At 39.2% G+C, this 25303-nt stretch overlaps 2 protein-coding genes across 2 annotated transcripts in view; one reads left to right on the top strand and one right to left on the bottom strand.

The window, feature by feature from the left end:
- ZBTB33 (zinc finger and BTB domain containing 33) overlaps positions 1 to 5637 on the bottom strand; it is a 17013-nt gene extending 11376 nt beyond the window's left edge. Inside the window, exon 1 of the mRNA XM_070292050.1 lies at positions 5548 to 5637. The gene's annotated coding sequence lies outside the window, so the exon portion shown is untranslated. The remainder of the gene's footprint in view (positions 1 to 5547) is intronic.
- On the top strand, positions 2556 to 25303 carry LOC138930831 (uncharacterized). The gene is made up of 3 exons (XM_070291232.1): positions 2556 to 2607; positions 5575 to 6199; positions 24182 to 25303. The coding sequence occupies exons 1-3, from the start codon at positions 2556 to 2558 to the stop codon at positions 24255 to 24257; spliced, it is 753 nt and encodes a 250-aa protein (XP_070147333.1). The 3' UTR covers positions 24258 to 25303.

Here is a 25303-nt window from a genome sequence, read left to right as displayed (position 1 = left end):
GATTAATGGATATAAACTATTATATATAAAAGATACACAACAAAGATTTACTGTATAACACTAGGAACAATATTCAATATCTTATAATAACTTATAATGGAAAATAATCTGAAAAAATTAATATATATAACTGAACACTTTGCTGTACACCTGAAACTAACACAATATTGTAAATCAACGATTGTTGTTTAGTCGGTAAGTTGTGTCTGACTCTTTTGCAACCCCATGAACTGTAGCCTGCCAAGCTCCTCCATCCATGGGATTCTCCAGGCAAGAATACTGGAGTGGGTTGCCATTCCCTTCTCCAGGGGATCGTCTCCACCCAGGGACTGAACCCGTGTCTCCTGCATTGCAGGTGGATTCTTTATATCTCTGAGCCTCCAGGGAAGCCCAAAATCAACTACCCTTCAATTAAAAAAAGAATTTAAGGCCTTCCCTGGTGACTCAGTGGTAAAGGATCCACCTATCCCTGTAGGAGACACGGGTTTGATCCCTGACCCAGAAAAATCATACGTGCCACAGAGCAACTGGGTCCATGTGCCACAACTACTGAGTCTGTGTTCTAGAACCCAGGAGACACAACTACTGAAGGCGGAGCACCCTAGAGCCTGTGCTTGGCAACAAGAGGAGCCACTGCAATGTGTCATGATGCAACTAGAGGAAGTCCATGCAGCAACGAAGACCCAGCACAGCCATAAATAAATAGATAAATAAAATCATTTTTAAAAAAGAATTGTAAAAAAAAAAGTCACCTATAATTAAAGGGGATCTAATAATCCTGAAAGGTGAGTTCGATCCCTGGGTTGGGAAGATCCCCTGGAGAAACAAATGGCAGCCCACTGCAGTATTCTCGCTTGAGAAATACCTGGACAGAGGAGCCTGGCAGGCCATAGTCCATAGGGTCCCAAAAGAGTCAGACACAACTTAACAACTAAACAACAATAATAATCTGGAAAGGACTTTTTTGATAGGAAAAGCAGGTCAGACCAAGAAATTTGAGTGGCCTAAACAGTTGCTTTGGAGACAAGATATTTGGGAAGTCACTAATTTTCTGTTTCTCAACAAGTTATTTCACCTTTCACTTTCTTTTTATCTCCAGGCATAACCTTACTTCAAATAACCTAGTAGCTTTTTTAAAAATTTTTTTTTATTTGGTGTAGTTTTCAAAGACAAGAACCTTTATCAAATGGATTTGGAGGTATCAATTGTTTCACAGTCTAGAAAGATTTTTGATTGGCTGATAATGGAATCAGGTTTTAAAACTGCGTGCCCGTGTTTGTTTGTCTTTGCCTTTTTTGAACTTGATTATGAATTCCATGAAGCCAGCAACTGTCCTCTCCTATGTTAAAACACCAAGAACCTTGTGGGTGCTTAATATGTATTAATTGATGATGATAAAAGAGGAAAAAATGATATTTATTCAGTCCTATAGCCCTTCCCCTGAGTTGTACTTAGCTACACAAATTTAGAAAGGTCACTGCATGAGTATAAGAAGAAACCACAGTAAGGCATCATGGAAAAAACAAAGACTTGGGCAGCAGTGAAAGCATTGGGATTCTGGTACTTCCACTTCACTATGTGACCCTGAGCCTGATTCTTCATCTGTAAAATAAAGATAATAATACTTTCCCATAGAGTTGTTTTGAGGATTAACTATGGATAGTGTCAAACTGCTTATGATTTCCATTTGTGAGGCCTGCCTTGACCCAATAGATGGTAGACTGATATGGTTACTTGAATTATTAAGTGAATGAGTGTCTAGAACCTTATAAGTGCTAAATATGTTTGCTTTTTCATCACTCTCCCCTTTTCTGCTTTATCCCAACAATTCTGTCTTTAAGTGACTTGCTTGATAACTGCTGATTCTCTTTTTCTTCTTAAAACCTTACAAAGGCAATTGCATAGGGATATATAACCCTCCTACAGGGAAAGAGGAAGTGGACATTGCTGACAGTAATACAATCTACTCCCCCAAAAGCCACAGGTAGCCTATTTCAAATATGAAAAAAGTTGAAAGAATGCACTACCCAGGCATCCTTTGTGAAAAACTACTCGGCAATATGAAATCAAATCTGATAAGAAATGAGTCAAAATAAAGAATTAAGAATGGACACTTTGTAATGAGCCAATCTACTTAAATGGAGGACTAAGACCAAACAACAAGGTTGATTATGAATATGTGATAGAAGAAACTATTAGTATTATATACACCCTGACACAATAAAAATCCATTCATGTGTTCATTAAATTCATATCACTTAGTACCTACTCTGTGCCAGGAAATGCTCTACACACTGTAGATACAATCATCGTCAAGATGAAATCCTAGTGGGATTTCCCTGGCAGTCCAGAGGTTAAGATTCCACCCTCCCAAGGCAGGGGACATGGGTTTGATCCCTGGTTGGAGAACTAAGATTCTGCATGCCATGTGGCATGGCCACATTAAAAAAAAAAAAAAAGAAGGTGAAGTCCTAGTCTTCAGGAAACTTAGATTCTAATGGGAGAGACATGCAATAAACATATTATCTAAATATATAATATAATATCAGATAGCAATGAGTGCTATGAAGAAAAATGACCAGCATAAAAGGAGAGAGAATGATGAGGGTAGTACTGTAAATCTTTTCAGGGACGACCTCCCTGAAAAGATGATGCATGAACAAAGAATAGAATGAACTAAGGGAAAAAATCATGCAAATATCTGGGGAAGCATTCTAGGCAGTGGAACATGTCAATTCCCTTCAAACAAAGACCACCAGGAATATACTCACAGCTGACAAGTTGGGTTTATTTTTCTTTGCAGGGAGGAAGAATGAACACTATAGGAAACTGTAGAGGTGTTTCAGTAAGAGAATGTTAGTAAGAACCTACTATAATATTTGGATGATTTAGGGCATCGGGCATCTCAGTGATCTCATCTGTAGGGAGGACAGACTAGGGCAAGGATAAAGCTGTAATGGATAAAGAAGCAGTCACCCATGTTGGTGAAGAGAGGGGGTGTTTGGTGTTTTGTGGGTGGTAGAGCAACCTTTTTTTCTGGTCTCTGCTTCCCTGGTGGCTCAGACGGTAAAGTGTCTGCCTGCAATGTGGGAGGCCCGGGTTCGATTCCTGGGTAGGGAAGATCCCCTGGAGAAGGAAATGGCAATCCACTCCAGCACCCTTGCCTGAAAAATCCCATGGATGGAGGAGCCTGATGGGCTACAGTCCATGGGGTCGCAAAGAGTCAGACACGACTGAGCGACTTCACTTTAGAAAAAGCAAGAGAGTTCCAGAAAAACATCTATTTCTGCTTTATTGACTATGCCAAAGCCTTTGACTGTGTGGGTCACAATAAACTGTGGAAAATTCTGAAAGAGATGGGAATATCAGAACACCTGACCTGCCTCTTGAGAAACCTATATGCAGGTCAGGAAGCAACAGTTAGAACTGGACATGGAACAACAGACTGGTTCCAGATAGGAAAAGGAGTACATCAAGGCTGTGTATTGTCACCCTGCTTATTTAACTTCTACGCAGAGTACATCATGAGAAATGCTGGACTGGAAGAAACACAAGCTGGAATCAAGATTGCCAGTAGAAATATCAATAACCTCAAATATGCAGATGACACCACCCTTATGGCAGAAAGTGAAGAGGAACTAAAAAGGCTCTTGATGAAAGTGAAAGTGGAGAGTGAAAAAGTTGGCTTAAAGCTCAACATTCAGAAAACGAAGATCATGGCATCTGGTCCCATCACTTCATGGGAAATAGATGGGGAAACAGTGGAAACAGTGTCAGACTTTATTTTTTGGGGCTCCAAAATCACTGTAGATGGTGCTTGCAGCCATGAAATTAAAAGACGCTTACTTGTTGGAAAGAAAGTTATGACCAACCTAGATAGCATATTGAAAAGCAGAGACATTACTTTGCCAACAAAGGTTCGACTAGTCAAGGCTATTGTTTTTCCAGTGGTCATATATGGATGTGAGCGTTGGACTGCAAAGAAAGCTGAGCGCCAAAGAATTGATGCTTTTGAACTATGGTGTTGGCGAAGACTCTTGAGAGTCCCTTGGACTGCAAGGAGATCCAACCAGTCCATTCTGAAGGAGATCAGCCCTGGGTGTTCTTTGGAAGGAATGATGCTAAAGCTGAAACTCCAGTACTCTGGCCACCTCATGAGAAGAGTTGACTCATTGGAAAAGACTCTGATGCTGGGAGGGATTGGGGGCAGGAGGAGAAGGGGATGACAGAGGATGAGATGGCTGGATGGCATCACCGACTCGATGGATGTGAGTCTGAGTGAACCCCGGGAGTTGGTGATAGACAGGGAGGCCTGGTGTGCTGCGATTCATGGGGTCGCAAAGAGTCGGACACGACTGAGTGACTGAACTGAACTGAACTGCTTAGAAAAAATAATGAAGTGGTTTCGTTTGTCTCACGTTATCAGTCATCTAGACTGGTGTACTGAAAGTTTACGTACAACAGAAGTAACTGGCCTGAGTGCTAGCCGACTTCCAGATATCAGGGGCTGCTTTCCAACCCAGTGTCTCTAACAGCAATTGAAAAACCTTAGAATATCAGGAATAAACTTTAGAGGTGGTGGGAGAGGAGGTATAATAGTGGCCATTTCCTTATCTTTACTATAAAATAGTTAGTTGATAGTGCATTACTATTGTATGGGACATACTTATGCCTGTGTGCTAAGTCACTTCAGTCAGGTCCCACTCTTTGCTACCCTGTGGACTGTAGCTCGCCAGGCTCTGCTGTCCATGGGATTCTCCAAGCAAAAATAGTGGGGTGGGTTGCTGTGCCCTCCTCCAGGGGATCTTCCTGACTCAGGGATAGAATCCAAGTCTCTGCATCCATAGGCAAGTTCTTTACCACTAAAACCACCTGGAAAGCCCAGGACATACTTATACTAAAACATTATTCATTGTTTAGTGAACTTCAAATGTAATCAAGCCTACTATATATTTTTTCCTGCTAAATCTGACAGCACTAAAATAAACACACAGTCAGTTGCATAGGAAATACTTTGACTACTTTGTGCCTTTTCTTTTCTTCCCACTTAGATTTTTATTTTAAATCAAGATAGACTCAACAAAATAATATAACTCGATTTGGGCCATTCCTATATATTCTGTATGTACACATATACACACATCTGTGCATATATTGGGCTTCCCAGGTGGCACTAGTGGTAAAGAACCCACTTGCCAATTCAGGAGACATAAGAGACCCAGTTTGCGTCCCTGGGTCAGGAAGATCTCCTGGAGAAAGGAAAGGCAACCCACTCCAGTATTCTTGCCTGGAGAACCCTATGGACACAGGAGCCTGGCAGGCTACAGTCCATAGGGTCACAAAGAGTCGGACACGACTGAGCGACTTAGCACGCACCTGCATATACTATGTATATGTACACACACACACACACACACACACACACACACACAGGAGAAACAGTAAGCACCCAATAGTATAGAGTATAACGTAACACACAGGCATAGAAAGCACCTGAAACACAAGCAGAACTGGCTGTGTTGGTGATACGGCCACTCTGCAATGTACCTTGTGGTGTGTCATCCTTCCTTTCAGTCATTTCAAGGACCAGGCTGAGGAAGACACGGTCACTGATCCAACTTAGACCTGGCGAGCCTCCTGAGGAACCAGAAGGACGCGCGGAACCGGTTGCAGCGGCGGCTTTTTTATACGGATGTACACGTCGTTTCACTTCAGCTGGACGCCACATAGGCCTGGGGAAGGGTTTTGCCAACGTACCCGGAAGGTTTCCGCGGTTTCCTCGGCGTTGGAGGGCTTGTGCAGCGGCGGGTTCTGGGAGCCAAAAAGGCCAGAGATCTTCCCCGGCTCTTGAGTGTGCCCTCTTTCGTGGCAACAATGGCTCTGGTGTCTGGCTCGCGCAGCCTGGAGTGGAACGCCTCGCAATTCCTGGAAGAGCCCCGACCCCGCGGAGCCGGCGCTCTCGCCTGCTCTCGGCCTGGGGACCGGAATGGCCTCGGTCGTCAGCTGGGTGTCCTCAGCCGAGGCCCCCAAAACCAGCCCTGCGACCCTGGCTCGCGGTGTCGTCCGCGAGAGCGGCCTTCGGCTCCTCGGGGCGGACCCTCCTCCGCTTCTGCCTCCTAGTCCGCCAAGCGTGGCAGCCAGGATCGCGGCTGCCGGAGCAACGAGCCGGGACGATCTCTAGGACAAGGACCAGGAGGAGGTGAGTGATACGGCCGCACCTTCGCTCTGAGGAGCCCACCTGCCTTCAGAGTCCGCTTCATCTCTCGTCCCGCTTCTGAACGGTCTCAGTTAAGCATTTCTACCTTCCTTGCACCCATGTCCATCTTTTGCTTCTGTCCTTGACAGCTCCTTATTCCCCCGTTTTCTCCCTTAATTCTCACTCATCCTTGGGCGCTTTCATGTGGGCCCCTGACCCCTCCACCAAAGCTCTGGTCTGGCAGCAGACATGGCCAAGGGTCCCAGATCGATTTATAGTGTTTATTTACTTTGTCATTTGTGAGCAAGTTTTTATTCTCCACTAGACTGAATTCAGTGTTCTTGCCTGGAGAATCCCCAGGGATGGCGCACGGAGTCGGACACGACTGAAGCGACTTAGCAGCAGTAGCAGCAGCAGCAGCAGCAGCAGCAGCAGCAGACTGAATTCCTGGAAAGGAGGAGCCCGGTTTTATTCATCACAGAATTTGCAATGCATAGTGCTTAGTAAGAGCTCAACCATTGTGTGCTGAATGATCAGTCTGAGATGATAATGGGATGTGTAAGTGGAAATTCTTTGTAGGGAGTTGGAAAGGGTTGAAATGAAAGAATTTAAATTGGAAAAGAGAAAAGTGATGTGTGTAACAGCAGATGAAGCTAAGATTGAGACCACTTTTTTTGTGAAGTGATCTCAGTCTTAACCTTGAGGAATGAAGGAAGAGTGAGATCAATTTTCCTCTAATGAAAGTGAGTATTGGAGTGGGAAAATAGTTTAAGAAGTTGTTCAGTTGCCCAGTCATGTCTGACTCTGTGACTGCATGGACTGCAGCCCTCTAGGCCTGCCTGTCCCTCACCATCTCCGTAAGTTTGCCCAAGTTCATGTCCATTGCATCAGTAATGCCATCTAGCCATCTCAACCTCTGACTCCCTCTTGTCATTCTGTCCTCAGTCTTTCCCAGCATCAGGGACTTCTCCAGTGAGTCAGCTGTTCACATCAGATGACCAAAATACTGGAGTTTCAGCTTCAGCATCAGTCCTTCCAATGAGTATTCAGGGTTCATTTCCCTTAAGATTGACTGATTTGATCCCCTTGCTGTCTAGGGGACTCTCAGGAGTCTTCTTCAGCACCACAGTTCAAAGGCATCAATTCTTCGGCGTTCTGCCTTCTTTACAATCCAGCTCTCACAACTGTATGTGACCACTGGGAAAACCATAGCCTTGACTATAGGGACCTTTGTCGGCAGAATAATGTCTCTGCTTCTCAACACACTCTCTAGGTTTGTCATCACTTTCCTGCCAAGAAGCAAACGTCTTCTGATTTCATGGCTGCAGTCACCATCCACAGTGATTTTGGAGCCCATGAAGAGGAAATCTGTCACTACTTCCACCTTTTCTCCCTTTATTTGCCATGAAGAAATGGGGCTGGATGCCATGATCTTTTAATATGTAGTTTTAAGCCGGCTCTTTCACTCTTCTCCGTCACCTCTTTAGTTCCTCTTTGCTTGCTGCCTTTAGAGTGATATGATCCACATACTTGAGGTTGTAGATGTTTCTCCTGCCTATCTTGATTCCAGCTTATAACTCCTCCAGCCTGGCATTTCTCATGTATAGATTAAACAGGGTGACAGCAGACAGCCCTGTCATACTCCTTTCTCAGTCTTGAACTAGTTCCATACATGTTACTCCTTTCTCAGTCTTGAACTAGTTCCATACATGTTCTAACTGTTGCTTCTCGGCCCTCATCCGGTTTTCTCAGGAGACAGGTAAGATGGTCTGGTATTAAGATGGTATTCCCATGTCTTTAAGAGCTTTCCACAGTTTATTATGGTCCACACAGTCAAAGGCTTTAGCGTAGTTGATGAAACAGAGGTAGATGTTTATCTGAAATCCCCTAGCTTTCTCTATGATCCAGCAAATGTTGGCAATTTGATCTCTGGTTCCTCTTCCTTTTCTAGATCCAGCTTGGACATCTGGAAGTTCTTGGTTCACATAATGCTGAAACTTAGCATGCAAGATTTTAAGCATGACCTTACTGTGTGGGAGATGAGTGCAATTGTCCAATGGTTAGCACATTCTTCAGAACTACTCTTCTTGGGTACTGGGATAAGGATTGACCCATCCCAATTTAAGAAGGAAAAGTTCTAATTATTGCTCTATAAGTATTCATACCTGCTAGGTGCCTTGAATGTGTTAAAAATAAGAAATTTACAAATGTTACAGGCATTGAGGGGCAGATTGACAAGACAACAGCTGGGAGATGTCTCAGTTCAGTTCAGTTCAGTCACTCAGTCGTGTCCGACTCTTTGCAACCCCATGAACCGCAGCACGCCAGGCCTCCCTGTCCATCACCAACTACCGGAGTCCACCCAAACCCACGTCCATCGAGTCGGTGATGCCATCCAACCATCTCATCCTCTGTCGTCCCCTTCTCCTCCTGTCCTCAATCTTTCCCAGCATCAGGGTCTTTTCACATGAGTCAGCTCTTTGCATCAGGTGGCCAAAGTATTGGAGTTTCAGCTTCAGCATCAGTCCTTCCAATGAACACCCAGGACTGATCTCCTTTAGGATGGACTGATTGGATCTCCTTGCAGTCCAAGGGAGTCTTCTCCAACACCACAGTTCAAAAGCATCAATTCTTCGGTGCTCAGCTTTCTTTATAGTCCAACTCCATACATGACTACTGGGAAAACCATAGCTTTGACTAGACAGTCCTTTGTCAGCAAAGTTGACCAGAATGATTATTAACACAGAATTAGGAGAGAGAGAATATTGAGCCCAATTCTGTGATCAAAACTTTAAGAATGGAACTATTCAAGAGGGCAGAGTGCCTACTTCACTTGCTCTCTGCACAAAAATTGAGTAACAGTGAGTTCAGGGCTTTCTTCTACCCCCTTTATTATAGTCCAAATTAACCTCTCTAGGGCTGTGATTATGGTGGAGGAATAACATGCTGAAAGCAACAGAATGAGAGGAGTAGAGTGTGCTTATTTTGCCTATGTGACAAAAAAGTGCAAATACTTTAAAATAGAGGGAAGAAATAGAGTAAGACAAATTTTGATTTTGGAAAATTCAGAAACTAAAGTTTTGTTTTTTAATAGAATTGAAATGGAGTTTTTTTCCTCCAACAATCTAGCTAGACAATGCCCTCACCCACAAGCTTTACTAGGTATAGATAAATACACTCACCAAAAAGCATCTCTTTCAATTACTAGTTAACTTCATTAGTGCCTCTGTATCTCACTTTCCTCATCTATAAAATGGGAATGTTGATAACACCATTCTTGTAGATTTTCTTTTTAATTAAATGAAGCAGAGCATGTAAAACACCGAGGACATTTCTTAGTAGAGCTAAGTAACATACTTATTTTTTAAAATAATATTGAAATCGAGTTTTTTTTGCCCCAACAATCTAGATAGACAAACCCCTTTCCCACAAGTTTCCTAGGTATAGATAAATACTCTCACAAAAAAAACATCTTTTTCACTTACTTGTAAATTCATTAATGCCTCTGCACCTCAGTTTCCTCATCTATAAAATGGGCACATTGATAACACTTTCCTTGTGGAGTTTCAATTTAATTAAATGAAGCAGAGCATGTAAAACACCCAGGAAAATCACTTAGTAGATCTAAGTAACATACTTAAGTTTTTTTTAATAGATAGAATTGAAATCAAGTCCCCTCCCCCAATAATCTGGATAGACAATGCCCTTTCCCCAAAAGTTTACTGTTGATAAATATGCTAACCAAAAAAACTTTCATTTACTAGTGACTTCATTAAGTCTCTGTGCCTCAGTTTCCTCATCTATAAAATGGGAATATTGACAACACCTTCCTCATAGATTTTCTTTTTAATTAAATGAAGCCTAACATGTAAAACAGCCACCATTGCTTAGGAGATCTAACTAACATACATAATATTGTTTTTTTTTTTTAAGAGGGTTAAAATCTTTATTTTTTTCTCCACAGCCTTGTAGATTTTATTTTACCTGACTGATTTTTATTTTTAATTAAATGAAACAGAGCATGTAAAATACCTAGGACATGCTTAGTAGAGTTAAGTAACATACTTAATTTTTTAAATAGAGTTGAAATTGAGTTTTTCCCCCAAAATCTAATAGATAGTGCCCTTACCAACAAAGCTTATTAAGTATAGATAAATATGCTCACCAATACATCATCTTTCACTTACTAATATCTTTCCTAATGCCTCTGTGCCTCAGTTTCCTCATATATAAAATGGGAATGTTGATAACACCTTACTCGTAGATTTTTTGATTAAATGAAGAAGAACGTGTAAAACAACCAAGACATTGCTTAGAAGATCTAAGCAACATATTTAATTTTTTTTTAATAGAGAGAATTGAAATTGGTTTTTTTCCCCAACAGTCTAGCCAGACAATGCCCTTTCCCCCAAAGTTTACTAAATAGATAAATACACTCACTCAGAAGCATGTATTTCCCTAACTAGTAATGCCATTAGTGTCTCTCTGTCTCAGTTTCCTCATCTATAAAATGGGAATGTTGATAACACCTTCCTTGTACATTTTATTTGGAATTAAATGAAGCAGAGCATGTAAAACACTGAGGACATGCTTAGTAGAGGTAAGTAACATACTTAATTTTGTGTTTTTTTTTAATAGAATTGAAATCAAGTTTTTTCCCCCAAAACATTCTAGATAGACGATGCCCTTTACCACAAAGGTTATTAAGTATAGATAAATACGGTTAGCAAAAGCATCTCTTTCACTTACTAGCAACTTCATTAATGCCTGAGTTTCCTGAAGTATAAATGGGAATATTGATAACAATTTCCTCGTAGATTTTGTTTTCAATTAAATGAAGCAGACCCTGTAAGACACCGAGGACATTGTTTAGTAGTCTAAGTAACATACTTAGTTTTGTTTTTTCTTTTTAATAGAGATAACTGAAATTGATTTTTCCCCTGCAACATTCTAGATAGACAGTGCACCTTCCACAAAGTTTCCTGGGTGTAGATAAATATGCTCTCAAAAAAAAAGGATTTCTTTCACTCACTGCTGCTGCTAAGTCGCTTCAGTCATGTCCAACTCTATGCGACCCCATAGATGGCAGCCCACCAGGCTCCCCCATCCCTGGGATTCTCCAGGCAAGAACACTGGAGTGGGTTGCCATTTGTTTCTCCAGTGCATGAAAGTGAAAAATGAAAGTGAAGTCGCTCAGTCGTGTTCCGACTCTTGGCGACCCCATGGACTGCAGCCTTCCAAGGTCCTCTGTCCATGGGATTTTCCAGGCAAGAGTACTGGAGTGGGGTGCCATTGCCTTCTCTGCTTTCACTCACTAGTAATTTCACTGATGCCTCTGGACCTCAGTTTTCTCATCTATAAAATGGGAATGTTGATAACTTATTCCTCGTAGATTTTATTTTTGATTAAATTGAAGAAGAGCGTGTAAAATACCCAGGACATTGCTTAGTAGATCTAAGTAACATACTTAATTTTGTTTTTTAATAGAATTGAAATCTAGGTTTATTGCCTCACAATCTAGTCAAAGCCCACTCTCCTGAATTTTGCAAAGTGTCAATAAATACTTCACCAAAACGTATCTGTTTCACTCACTAATAACTTCATTAATGCCTCTAGCCTGTTTCCCCATCTGTAAAATGAGAATGTTGCTAACACCTTCCTTGTAGATTTTATTTTTAGTTAAATGAAGCAGAGCATGTAAAACACCCAGGACATTGCTTAGTAGATCTAAGTAACATACTTAATTTTGTTTACGTTTTTAATAGATGGAATTGAAAACGAGTATTTTTCCCCAACAGTATGGATAGTCTTTTCCCAAAAAGTTTACTAACTATAGATAAATATGCTCACCAAAAAGCATCTCTTTCACTTACTAGTAACTTCATTAATACCTCTGTGCTTCAGTGTCCTCATGTATAAAATGGGAGTGTTGATAACACCTTCCTTGTAGATTTTTTAAAGTAAATTAAGCAGAGCATGGCAAACGCCCAGGAGATTGATTTGTAGATCTCAGTAGTATACTTAATTCTAGTTTTTTTTTTTTAATAGATTGGAAATTGAGTTTTTTTCCTGACAATCTAGACAGACTTTGACCTTTCCACAAACTTTACTTAGTATACATAAAAATCGCTGACCAAAAAGAATCTCTTTCACTTATTAACTTTTTAATCCCTCTGTGCCTCAGGTTCCTCATCTATAAAATGGGAATGTTGATAACACATTCCTCGTAGATTTTGGTTTTAATTAGATGGAGTTAATCACGTAAAACACCAAAGATATTGCATAGTAGATCTAAGTAACATAAGAGTAACTTAATAAGTAACATAATAGGTAACTTAGGTATTTTTTTAAAGATAGAATTGAAATTGAGTTTTTTGCCAACAATCTAGATAGCCAGTGACCTTTTGTGAAAATTTTACTAAATGTCCATAAATACGTTCACCAAATAACATCTCTTCCACTTACTAGTTAAATCCTTAATGCCCCTTTGCCTCAGTTTCCTCATCTATAAATTGGGAATGTTGATAACACCTTCCGTGTAGTTTTTCTTTTTAATTAAATGCAGGCAAGCAGGTGAAACAAGACGGACTTTGCTTAATTTTGTTTTTTTTTCTAATAGATAGAGTTGACATTGAGTTTTTTTCACCAACAATCTAGAGACAGTGCCGTTTCTGCATATTTTACTATGTGTCCATAAATAAACTCACCATAAAGCATCTCTTTCACTTACTAGTAACTTCATTAATGCCTCTGTGCCTCAGTTTACTCATCTATAAAATGGGAGTGTTGATAACACCTTTCTCTTTGATTTTTTTTAATTAAATGAAGCAGAGCATATGACACATCCAGGATGTTACTTAGTAGATCTGAGAAAAATACTTAATTTCGTTTTTTTGTAAGAGAGAGTTGAAATTGAGTTTTTTCTCCAACAATCTAGATAGACAATGCCATTTTCCAAAGTTTATTGAGTGTAGATAAATACACTCTCAAAGAAATTATCCATTTCACTTGTTGTAACTTCATTACTGCCTCTGTGCCTCAGTTTCCTCATCTGTAAAATGGGAATGCTGATAACATCTTTGTTGTAGATTTTCTTTTTAATTTAATGAAGCAGAGCATATAAAACACCCAGGGTATTTCTTAGCAGATCTAAGTAGCATAGTTAATTTTTTTTAAATAGAATTGAAGTAGAGTAATTTTCCCCCCAAAATCTAGATAGACAATGCCCTTTCACACAACGTTTACTAAGTATAGATAAATATGCTCACCAAAATAATTTCTTTCAATTACTAGTAAATTTAATAAAGCCTCTGTACCTCAGTTTCCTTATCTATAAAGTGGGAATGTTGATAACACCTTCCTCGTAGATTTTCTTTTTGATTAAATGAAGAGCATGTAGCTTAGTAGATCTAAGTAACATACTTAATTTTTTGTTTTAATAGAGAGAAACGAGTTTTTTCCCTCATCAATCTAGACAGACCTACCTTTTCATAGTTAAATACGCTCACTAAAAGCAAGCACTCTTGCATTCTCCTGTTTGACCATTTCCAATTTGCAGACTTTTATTTTTTGGGGCTCCAAAATCACTGCAGGTGGTGACTGCAGCCATGAAATTAAAAGACGCTTACTCCTTGGCAGGAAAGTTATGACCAACCTAGACAGCATATTATAAAGCAGAGACATTACTTTGCCAACAAAGGTCCATCTAGTCAAGGCTATGGTTTTTCCTGTAGTCATGTATGGATGTGAGAGTTGGACTATAAGGAAAGCTGAGCGCCGAAGAATTGATGCTTTTGAACTGTGGTGTTGGAGAAGACTCTTGAGAGTCCATGGGGTCCCAAAGAGTCAGCCATGACTGAGCGAGTGAACTGAACATACTTCATTTTTGTTAATAGATAGAATTGAAAATGAGTCCCCCCCCAACAATTTGGATAGAGAATACCCTTTCCCACTAAGTTTACTAAGTATAGATAAATAGGCTCACAAAAAAGCATCTCTTCAAATTGTAGTAACTTCATTAATGCCTCTGTGCCTCACTTTCCTCATCTATAAAACGGGAATATTGATAATACCTTCCTGGTAGAGTTTCTTTTTAAGTAAGTAAAGCAGAGCATGTAAATACCCAGGACATTGATTAGTAGAACCAAGCAAGATACTAATTTTGCTTTTTTTTAAATAGAGAGTATAGAGGTAAATTTTTCCCCCCAACAGTCTAGATAGATAATGCTTTCCCCACAGTGTTTACTTGTATATATGAATTTGCTGACCAAAATGTGTCTCTTTCACTTACTTGTGACTTCATTCATGCATCTGTGCCTCAGTGTCTACATGTATAAAATGGGAATGTTGATATACACCTTCCTTGTAGTATGTTTCAAACTAAATTAAGCGGAGCATGCAAAACACCCAGGACATTGCTTCATAGATCTAAGTAACATACTTAATTCAGTTTTGTTTTTAATTGACAGGTTGGAAATCGAGTTTTTTTTTTTCCCCAACAATGTAGATAGACAATGCCCTTTCCACAAGCTTTACTAAGTATACATAAATTCTCTGACCAAAAAGAATCTCTTTCACTTATGATTACCTTTTTAACCCCTCTGTGCCTCAGTTTTTTAATCTATAAAATGGGAATGTTGATAACACCTTCCTAGTTGAATTTTTTTAAATTAAATGAACCAGAGCATGTACTAGGACATTTCTTAGTAGATCTAAGTAACATATTTAATTTTTTAAATAGATAGCACTGAAATAGAAAATCCTGTAAAAAATTATCCTTCAATTGATGAACTAAAAAAAAAAAACAGGAAACAGAGTTAAGTCAGTGTGCACAGCAAGGCTTAAAATGGCAAGGGGGCTTAGTGTGTTTGCAGTATAGTAAAGAAGCCAGCTTAGGCTGAAGGGAACAAAGAAATAGTAGATAAAATCAGAGGGTTAGCTAGGACCTAAAAAAAAATGAATTGAAAGCAGGTTATTTTCCCCAACAGTCTAGATAGAAAATGCTCTTTCCAACGAAGTTTTCTAAGTATAGATAAATACGCTCACCAAAAAGCATCTTGTTCACTTGCTATTAACTTCATTAATGCCTCTGTGCCTCAGTTTCCTCATCTTTAAAATGGGAATGTTGAAAACTCCTTACTTGTAGATTTTTTTTTCATTTAAATGAAGCAGAGCATGTAGAATACCCAGGATATTGCTTCTTAGATCTAACTAACATACTTAATTTTGTTTATAAACAGAGAGAATTGAAACCATGATTTATTCTGCTCACAATATAGACAGTCAAAGCCCCTTCCCACAAATTTTACCAAGTATTGATAAATACTTAGTAAATACTTAGGAACCAGAGATCAAATTGCCAACATGCGCTGGATCATCATAAAAGCAAGAGAGTTCCAGAAAAACATCTATTTCTGCTTTATTGACTGTGCCAAAGCCTTTGACTGTGTGGGTCACAATAAACTGTGGAAAATTCTGAAAGAGATAGGAATACCAGATCACCTGACCTGCCTCTTGAGAAATCTGTATGCAGGTCAGGAAGTAACAGAACTGGACATGGAACAACAGACTGGTTCCAAATAGGAAAAGGAGTACGTCAAGGCTGTATATTGTTACCCTGCTTATTTAACTTATATGCAGAGTACATCATGAGAAATGCTGGGCTGGAGGAAGCACAAGCTGGAATCAATATTGCTGGGAGAAATATCAATAACCTGAGATATGCAGATGACACCACCCTTATGGCAGACAGTGAAGAAGAACTAAAGAGCCTCTTGATGAAAGTGAAAGAGGGGAGTGAAAAAGCTGGCTTAAAGCTCAACATTTGGAAAACAAAGATTATGGCATCTGGTCCCATCACTTCATGGCAAATAGATGGGGAAACAGTGGAAACAGTGGCAGACTTTCTTTTTCTGGGGGTCCAAAATCACTGCAGATGGTGACTGCAGCCATGTAATAAAAAGCTTACTCCTTGGAAGAAAAGTTATGACCAACCTAGACAGCATATTAAAAAGCAGAGACATTACTTTGTCAACAAAGATCCGTCTAGTCAAGACTATGGTTTTTCCAGTAGTCATGTTTGGATGTGAGAGTTGGACTATAAAGAAAGCTGAGCATTGAAGAATTGATGCTTTTGAACTGTGGTGTTGGAGAAGACTCTTGAGAGTCCCTTGGACCTCAAGGAGATCCAACCAGTCCATCCTAAGGGAAATCAGTCCTGAATGTTCATTGGAAGGACTGATGTTGAAGCTGACATCCCAATACTTTGGCCACCTAATGCGAAGAGCTGACTCACTTGAAAAAACCCTGATGCTGGGAAAGATTGAAGGCAGGAGGAGAAAGGGACAGCAGAGGATGAGATGGTTGGATGGCATCACCGACTCAGTGGGCATGAGTTTGAGTAAACTCCAGGAGTTGGTGATGGACAGGGAAGCTTGGCGTGCTTCAGTCCATGGGGTCGCAAAGAGTCAGACAGGACTGAGCCACTGAACTGAACTAAACTGAACTGATTGATAAAAACGCTCACCAAAAAGCATCTCTTTCCCTTAGTAGTAACTTCATTAAGGCCTCTAGCCTCAGTTTTCCCGTCTATAAAACGGGAACGTTGACACCTTCCTAGTTGATTTTTTTTTCTTGATTAAATGAAGCAGAGCATGTAAAAACCCAGGACATTGCTTAGTAGGTCTAAATAAATATTTATATTTTCAAATAGATAGATATGAAAGCAGGTTTGCTGCTGCTGCTGCTAAGTCGCTTCAGTCGTGTCCGACTCTGTGCGACCCCATAGACGGCAGCCCACCAAGCTCCCCCGTCCCTGGGATTCTCCAGGCAAGAACACTGGAGTGGGTTGCCATTTCCTTCTCCAATGCAGGAAAGTGAAAAGGGAAAGTGAAGTCACTGAGTCGTATCCGACTCTTAGCGACCCCATGGACTGCAGCCTACCAGGCTCCTCCATCCATGGGATTTTCCAGGCAAGAGTACTGCAGTGGGAGGCCATTGCCTTCTCCAGAAGGCAGGTTTATTCCCCCAAAAATCTAGATAGAAAATGGCCTTTCCCACAAAGTTTTCTACGTATAGACAAATAGTGTCTACAAAAAGCATCTCTTTCACTTGCTATTAACTCATTAATGCCCCTGTGCCTCAGTTTCCTCATCTTTAAATTGGGAATGTTGATAACACCTTCCTCGTTTATTTTCTGTTCGATTAACTAAAGCAGAGCATGTAAAACACCCAGGATATTGTTTATGGGATCTAAGTAACATACTTAATTTTTTTTTTTTAAAGAGTGAATTGAAATTAAGTTTTATATCTCCCTCAATCTAGATAGTTAATTCCCTTTACCACAGATTTACAAAGTTTCAATAAATATGGTCACTTAAAAGCTTCTCATTCACTTTGGTAACTTCATTAATGCCTCTGTGCCTCAGTTTCCTCATCTATGAAATAGGAATGTTAATAGCACGTTCCTTGTCAGTATTTATTTAATTAAATGAAGCAAAGCATGTGAAACATCCAGGGCATTGCTTCATAAATCTAAGTAACATACTGAATTTTTTTTCATATAGAATTGAAATCAAGTGTATTTACCCAACAGTCTAGATTGACAGTGCTCTTTCCTACAGTTTACTAAGTATAGATAAATACACTCACCAAGAAGCATCTCTGGCACTTACTAGGAAATCATTAATGCCTCTGTGCAGTTTCCTTGTCTATAAAATGGGAATGTTGATAACACATTCTTTATAGATTAAAAAAAAAATTAAATGTAGCATAGCATCCAACCAGTCCATCCTAAAGGAAATCAGTGCTGAATATTCATTGGAAGGACTGATTCTGAAGTTGAAACTCCGATACTTTGGCACCTGATGTGAAGAAATGCCTCTTTGGAAAAGACCCTGATGCCGGGAAAGATTGAAGGCAGGAGGAGAAGGGGACCATAGAGGATGAGATGGTTGGGTAGTATCACCGACTCAATGAGACATGAATTAGAGCAAGTTCCGGGAGTTGGTGATGGACAGGGAGGCCTGGCGTGCTGCAGTCCATGGGGTCACAAAGAATTGGACACGACTGGGCATTTGAACTGAACTGAGCATGTAAAATACCCAGGGCATTGCTTACTAGATCTAAATGAATTGCTTTTTCTTTTTATTAGATAAAATTGAAATTGAGTATTTTTCCCCAACAATCTAAATGAACAATGGTTTTTCCTACAAAGTTTACTAAGTATAGATAAATATGCTCACCAAGAAGCATGTCTGTCACTTACTAGTGAATTCACTAATGCCTCTGTGCCTCAGTTTCCTCATCTCTAAAATGGGAATGTTGATAACCCCTTCAAGTAGATATATGTATTTTTAAATTAAATGAAGCAGAGCATGTAAAACACTCAGGGTAAGCTTAGTAGATATAAGTAACATACTTAGTTTTGATTTTTTTATAATATAGACCTGAAATCGAGTAGTTTTCCCCAACAAACTAGACACACAATGCCCTTTCCCACAAAGTTTACTAAGTATAAATATGTTCACCAAAAAGCATCTCTTTCAGTTACTAGTAATTTCATTAATGCCCCTGTGCTTAGTTTCCTCATCCATAAATGAGAACATAGATTTTCTTTTAAATTAAATGAAGATGAGCATGTAAAACACCTGGACATTGCTTAGATCTAGGTAACATACATACTTTTTTTGTACAAAGAATTGAAAGCAAGTTCCCCCCAATAATCTAGATAGATAGTGCCCTTTCCCACAAAATTTACTGAGTATAGACAAATACACTGTCCAAAAAGCATCTTTCAGTATCTTGTAACTTTAATAATGTCTCTGTGCCTCAGTTTCCTCATTTATAAAATAGGAATGTTAATCAAACCTTCCTCATAGATTTTCTTTTTAATTAAATGAAGCAGAGCATGTATACACCAAGAACATTGCTTAGTAGATATAGTAACATATTTAATTTTTTTTAGTAGAATTGAAGTCAAGATTTCCACCCCCAACAATCTAGATAGACAAGGCCCTTTCCTGCAAAGTCTAGTTGAATATGCTCAACAAGAAGCATCTCTGTCAGTTACTACTAAGTTCACTACTCCCTCTGTGCCTCAGTATTCTCATCTATATAATGGGAATGTTGATAACACCTTCCTAGCAGATTTTTAAAAATTAAAACAGAGCATGTAAAACACTGGTCAAAGTAACATACTTAATTTTGATTTCTTTTAATATAGACCTGAAATTGAGTGTTTTTCTGAAAAAAACTAAATACAGAATGCCCTCTCCCATAAATTTTACTAAGTATAAATAAATATGCTCACCAAAAACACCTCTTACACTAACCAGTAACTTTATTAATGCCTCTGTGCCTCAGTTTCCTCATCTATTACTGTGAATTTCATTTTAATTGAATGAAGCAGAGCTCGTAAACCACAGTCCATTGCTTAGTAGATTTAACAAACATACTTAATTTTTCTTTTATAAGAGAGAGTTGAAATGATGTTCTTTCCCTGAACAATCTATATAGACACTGCCCTTTCCCAGAAAGTTTATTAAATAAAGATAACTACGCTCAGCAAAAAGCACCTCTTGCACTAACTAGTAACTTCATTAACAACTCTGTACCTCATTTTCCTCTTCTATAAAATGGGAATGTTGATAACACCTTCCTCATAGATTTTCTTTTTAATTAAATGAAGTAGAACATGTAAAACACCCAGAACATTGTTTACTAGATCTAAGTAGCATACTTAATTTTTTTAAATAGAATTGAAATAGAGTTGTTTTTCCCCATTAATCTAGATAGACAGTGCCATTTCCCACAAAGTTTACTAGGTATCCGTGTATATGCTCACCAAAACGCATCTCTTTCAGTTACTAGTAACTTCATTAAGGCCTCTGTGCCTCAGTATCATCATCTATAAAATGGGAATCTTGATAACACCTTCCCCATAGATTTTCTTTTTAATTAAATGAAGCAAAGCATGTAAAACACCCAGAACATTGCTTAGTAGATCTAACTAACATACTTATTTTGTTTTTTTTTAAACAGAATTGAAATCGAGATTTATTTTGCTCGCAATCTAGATAGTTAACACCCTTTCCCAAGAATTTTACCAAGTATTGATAAATACGCTCAACAAAAAGCATCTCTTTCAGATACTAGACTCAAGGCTTAGTTTTCCCATCTATAAAATGGGAATGTTGATAACACCTTTTTTATAGGTGTTCTTTTTAATTAAATGAAGTATTGCAGGTAAAACACCCAGGACATGTTTAGTAGATCTAAGTGACATACTTAATTTTGTTTTTGTTTTTAATAAAGAGAATTGAAATCCAGTTTTATATCACCTGCAATCTAGATAGTTAATACCCTTTACCACAAAATATACAAAGTTCAGATAAATACACACCGAAAGCTGCTCATTTCCTTTGATAACTTCATTAATGCCTCTGTGCCTCAGTTTCCTCATCTATGAAATGGGAATGTTGATACTATCTTCCTTGTCGATATTTTATTTTATGAACCAGAGCACGTAAAACACACAGAACATTGCTTTGTAGATCTAAGTAATGTATTGAATTTTGATTTTTTAAAAATATATAATTGAAATCAAGTATATTTACCCAACAATCTAGATAGACAATGCTCTTTCCTGCAAAGTTTACTAAGTACAGACAAGTACGCTCACCAAGAACCATGTCTGTCATTTACTAATAAATTCATTAATGCGTCTGTTCCTCAGTTTCCTCAAGTATAAAATGGGAATGTTGACAGCTTCCTCGTAGATTTTTTAAAGTAAATTAAACAGAGCGTGGAAAGCACCCAGGACATGCTTCATAGATCTAATTAACATACTTAATACTTTTTTTTTAATAGATGGATTGGAAATTGACTATTTTCCCACTGACAATCTAGATAGACAATGCCCTTTCCACAGAGTTTAAAATGTGTACATAAATTTGCTGACCAAAAAGAATCTCTTTCACTTATTAACTTTTTAATCCCTCTGTGCCTCAGTTTCCTCATATATAAAATGGGAATATTGTTAACACCTTCCTTGTATATACTTTTTAATTAAATGGACCCAATCATGTAAAACACTAAGGACATTGAATAGTATATCTAAGTAACATACTTAATTTTTTTATATTGAATTGAAATTGAGTTTCTTTCGCAAACAATCTAGATAGTCAATAACCTTTTGTGAAAATTTTACTAAATGTCCATAAATATGTTCATCAAATAGCATCTCTTTCACTTATTAGTGAATTCATTAATGCTACTTTGCCTCAAATTCCTCATTTATAATTTGGGAATGTTGATAACACCCTCCTAGTTGATTTTTTAATTAAATGAAACAGCATGTAAAACACTGAGATTATTGTTTAGTAGATCTAAGTAACATACTTAATTTTGGGTTTTTTTTAAATAAAGGGAATTCAAATTGAGTTTTATATAGCCCACAATCTAGACAGTTACTGCCCTTTACCACAAAGTTTCCAAAGTTCTGATAAATACACTCATCAAAAGCATCTCATTCACTTTGGTAACTTCATTAATGCCTCTGTGCCTCAGTTTCCTCATCTATGAAATGGGAATTTTGATATACCTTCCTTGTCTATTTTTATTTAACTGAACAGAGCATGTAAAACACATAGGACATTGCTTAGTAGATCTAAATAGCGTACTTAATTTTATTTTTTTTAGTATGGAATTGAAATCGAGTAACTTTCCCCAGAAATCTAGATACACAATGCCATTTCCCACAAAGCTTAATAAATATAGATAAAAAACGTTCACCAAAAAGCATCTCTTTCACTTATGGGTAACTTCATTAATGCCTCAGTACCTCAATTTCTTCATCTATAAGTTGGGAATTGTTGATAACAGCTTCTTGTAGATTTTCTATATAATTAATTAAAGCAGAACATATTAAAAACCCAGGACATTGCTTGTTAGAACTAAGGAACAGACTTAATTTTGTTTTTTCCAAGAGAGAGAATACAAGTCAGTTTTTTTCCCCAACAATCTAGGTGGACAAACCACTTCCAATGATGTTTACTTGTATACATAAATACGCTTACAAAATGCATCTCTTTCAATTACTAGTAACATCATTAATGCCTCTCTGCCTCAGTTTCCTTATCTATAAAATGGGAATATAGTTAACACTTTCAAGTAATTTTTTTTAATGAAGCAGAGCATATAAAACACCCAGGAAAAGCTTAGCAGATCTAAGTAACATACTTAGTTTTGATTTTTTTTTTTAATATGGAACTGAAATCGAGTCTTTTTCCCCAACAAACATGATACACAATTCCCTTTCCGACCAAGTTTAATAGAGAGTATAGATGTCGATTTTTTCCCCCAACAATCTAGATAAATAATGCCCTTTCCCACAAAGTTTACTAAGTATACATGAACATGCTCACCCAAGAGCATCTCCTTCACTTACTAGTTACTTCATTAATGCCTCAATGCCTCTGTTTCCTCATCTGTAATATGGGAATGTTGATAACACTTTCCTTGTAGATTTTTGTTAACTAAATTAAGCAGAGCATATAAAACACTGAGTACATTGCTTAATAGATCTAAGCAACATATTTAATTTTTTTAATAGGAAATTGAGTTTTATTTCCCTGACAATCTATGTAACAATGCCCTTTCCACAAAGCTTATTAAGTATACATAAGTTTGCTGACCAAAAAGTAGCTCCTTCACTTATTATTAACTTCTTTAATACTTCTGTGCCTCAGATTCCTCATCTATAAAATGGGAATGTTGATAACACATTCCTCATAGATTTTCTTTTATTAATTAAATGAAGCAGATCATATAGAACGCCCATGACATTGCTTAGTAGATCTAAGTGAAATACTTAATTCTTTTTTAATAGATAGAATTCAAATCGAGTTGTTATCCCCAGCAATCTAGATAGGCAAGTCAACCTTGAAGAGTGGGGCAAGGGGCCATTCCTTTGACTGGGAAGGTAACTGTGGACCTCTGCATACGGGGCTGGACGCAGCTCCCCACCTCTGGCTGCAGGCACTCTGCAATGGGGCATGTTTGCCCTTTACTGGGACTGTGTTGTAGATCAGGAAGAGTTTCCATCTTCTCCATTGCTGCCTTTTTCTCCTGCACCTCATCGCCCTCCCCTCCCTTCTCCCCATTCCATCCTCCCCCTCTGTCTCTCCTCTAACTTCTGGAATTCCCTGTCTCCACTGAGAAGTGCCAAATGAAAGCCAGGCCAGACTGAGGGTTGTATGGTTGTTCAAGAGGTATTTACACGTGTCTTGAGGCATGTGAATATCCTGAATATTAAGAATAGCTCCTATGAGTCTTGTGCTTGACATTGTACTTGATTTATCCTGTTTCTACCTACTCCCTCATCATCCCCCTTTTAAAAGAAGTCAAACCAGGGTGGAATTGCTCAGTGTCACTCCGTGACAAGCTCTGCACTGCCCTGATGATGAAGCGGTTCCACTCACTGCGCTTTCACATGTGGCCCCTCTTCTACCAGTGGGCTGGAATAGAGAAGCAGGAGTAGGTAGACAGAGCCCAAGCTGTTCTATCAGCCGGCTTGCCTTTGAGGGCGACGGGGATTTGATCAGACAGCCTCTTAAGTACATTTATCCTGGAGAACATTAATCATTTTTGTCATTAATTCTGTTGATAAATTCTTTAAACCTCTCTTTCTCTTTTTTTGCCATGGTGCATTGCATCTTTGATCTTAGTTTCCCCCACCAGGGATTGAACCGGTATTCCCTGCAGTGGAAGTGCAGAGCTTAACCACTGGACTGCCAACGAAGTCCCTCAACTATTTCATTCTTAATGACAGTTTAGTGCAGGTGTAGAGAAGAGGTGACATTTGTGTGTGCATCACTAATGTCCTCTTTGGAAGCTTGTCTTTGGGAGGAGGAGTTGCTTACATTATGGGCAGTAACACATTGGCATTGAAGATTTCCAATAAAACTTTATTTATATTTTATGCAGAAGAAAAAAAAGAAAAAAAGAAGTCTGGTTATTCAAAAGAAAGATCCAAGGAAAGGAGGACGAAAAAGTCATCTAAAAACCACAAGAAGCATTGTGCCGACAGTGACAGGGACTCTGAGTCCCACACAGACTCCAGTGGTAAGAAAGCCAATACCATTCTGCCTGCCTTGCTTTCAAGTTTTACTTCTTGAAAGCTGACATTAGAAGAAGATACTCAATAATAGCCAAGAGTTTTTTTTACCAGCCAAGAGTTTGGAACACTCACTGACTTAGCATCAGGGACCCTGCTCGGTGCCTGCTATGCACTATTGCTGCTTAGTCAACACAGCCACTGTAGGACGCATCTTCGAGCTGGGGAGACGGAGGACCCGAGCAGGTTATAAGAACCGCCTGCACCCAAGGTCACACAGTTGGGATTCAGAGCTAAGCGGTGTGACTCCAGAGTGGTTGTGTGTAGCTGCACAAGGCCTGTGGCAGAGAACCAAGTTGGGGTCAGTCTGTGAGACATGTGGTGCCAAACCAGGCCATAGGGGGGCTGCATCAGCCCAGTGGAGCGGCTCTTTTGTGAGATACTCACACTCAGTGGGCAGCTTTGTGCGATCCTCAAAGAGGCACAACATAGGGGACCCTTCAGGCCAGCAGCTGATTTCTGGAAGACACTTCCTGTGGGGCTGCATCACAACAAAGCTCCCTTTTTGTGCCCTCCCCTGGCTGGTGATTGACAGAGGGTGCCTCCTCTGGGACACATTACAGGCAGGCCCCCTTCCTCTGATGTCACCTTTCTTCCTCCCTGCTGAAGACTGAGCTTTCCTGAAGCACAGATCTGAGCATGGCAGTCCCTGCTTAAAATCCTTCCAGAGCTCTCCTTGGCTCCAGGGTAAAGTCAGATCCCTGGTGATCACTGGCTCTCTCATCACATGTACACCGTCGCTGTCCTGCAGCGTCCTGTGTGGCCTCAGAGTGGCTTTCATCTCTTCATATTGCATGTCCTTTCTCCTGACTCTGCCATGTGGTACAGAGTCTGGCTGCCTACAGTCCAATCTCTCCTCGCACACTGCTTGGCCTACTGGCTGTGTATATGGACGTGCATTACTCTTGTAATAAAGCTGACCTGAGACAGAA

This window comes from Ovis canadensis, chromosome X, assembly GCF_042477335.2.
Source record: "Ovis canadensis isolate MfBH-ARS-UI-01 breed Bighorn chromosome X, ARS-UI_OviCan_v2, whole genome shotgun sequence".
In the NCBI taxonomy this organism is placed as follows: domain Eukaryota; kingdom Metazoa; phylum Chordata; class Mammalia; order Artiodactyla; family Bovidae; genus Ovis; species Ovis canadensis.
Note: the sequence above shows the minus strand (reverse complement) of the source record. Positions and strands in the feature narration are given on the sequence as shown.

Excerpts from the sequence above, each read along its gene's own strand:
- LOC138930831 (XM_070291232.1), top strand. The coding sequence starts at position 2,556 with ATGAGTGCTATGAAGAAAAATGACCAGCATAAAAGGAGAGAGAATGAT. Across the intron at positions 2,608-5,574 it reads AAGGAGAGAGAATGATGAGG|TCATTTCAAGGACCAGGCTG; the intron begins GTAGTACTGTAA and ends CCTTCCTTTCAG. Across the intron at positions 6,200-24,181 it reads AGGACAAGGACCAGGAGGAG|AAGAAAAAAAAGAAAAAAAG; the intron begins GTGAGTGATACG and ends TATTTTATGCAG.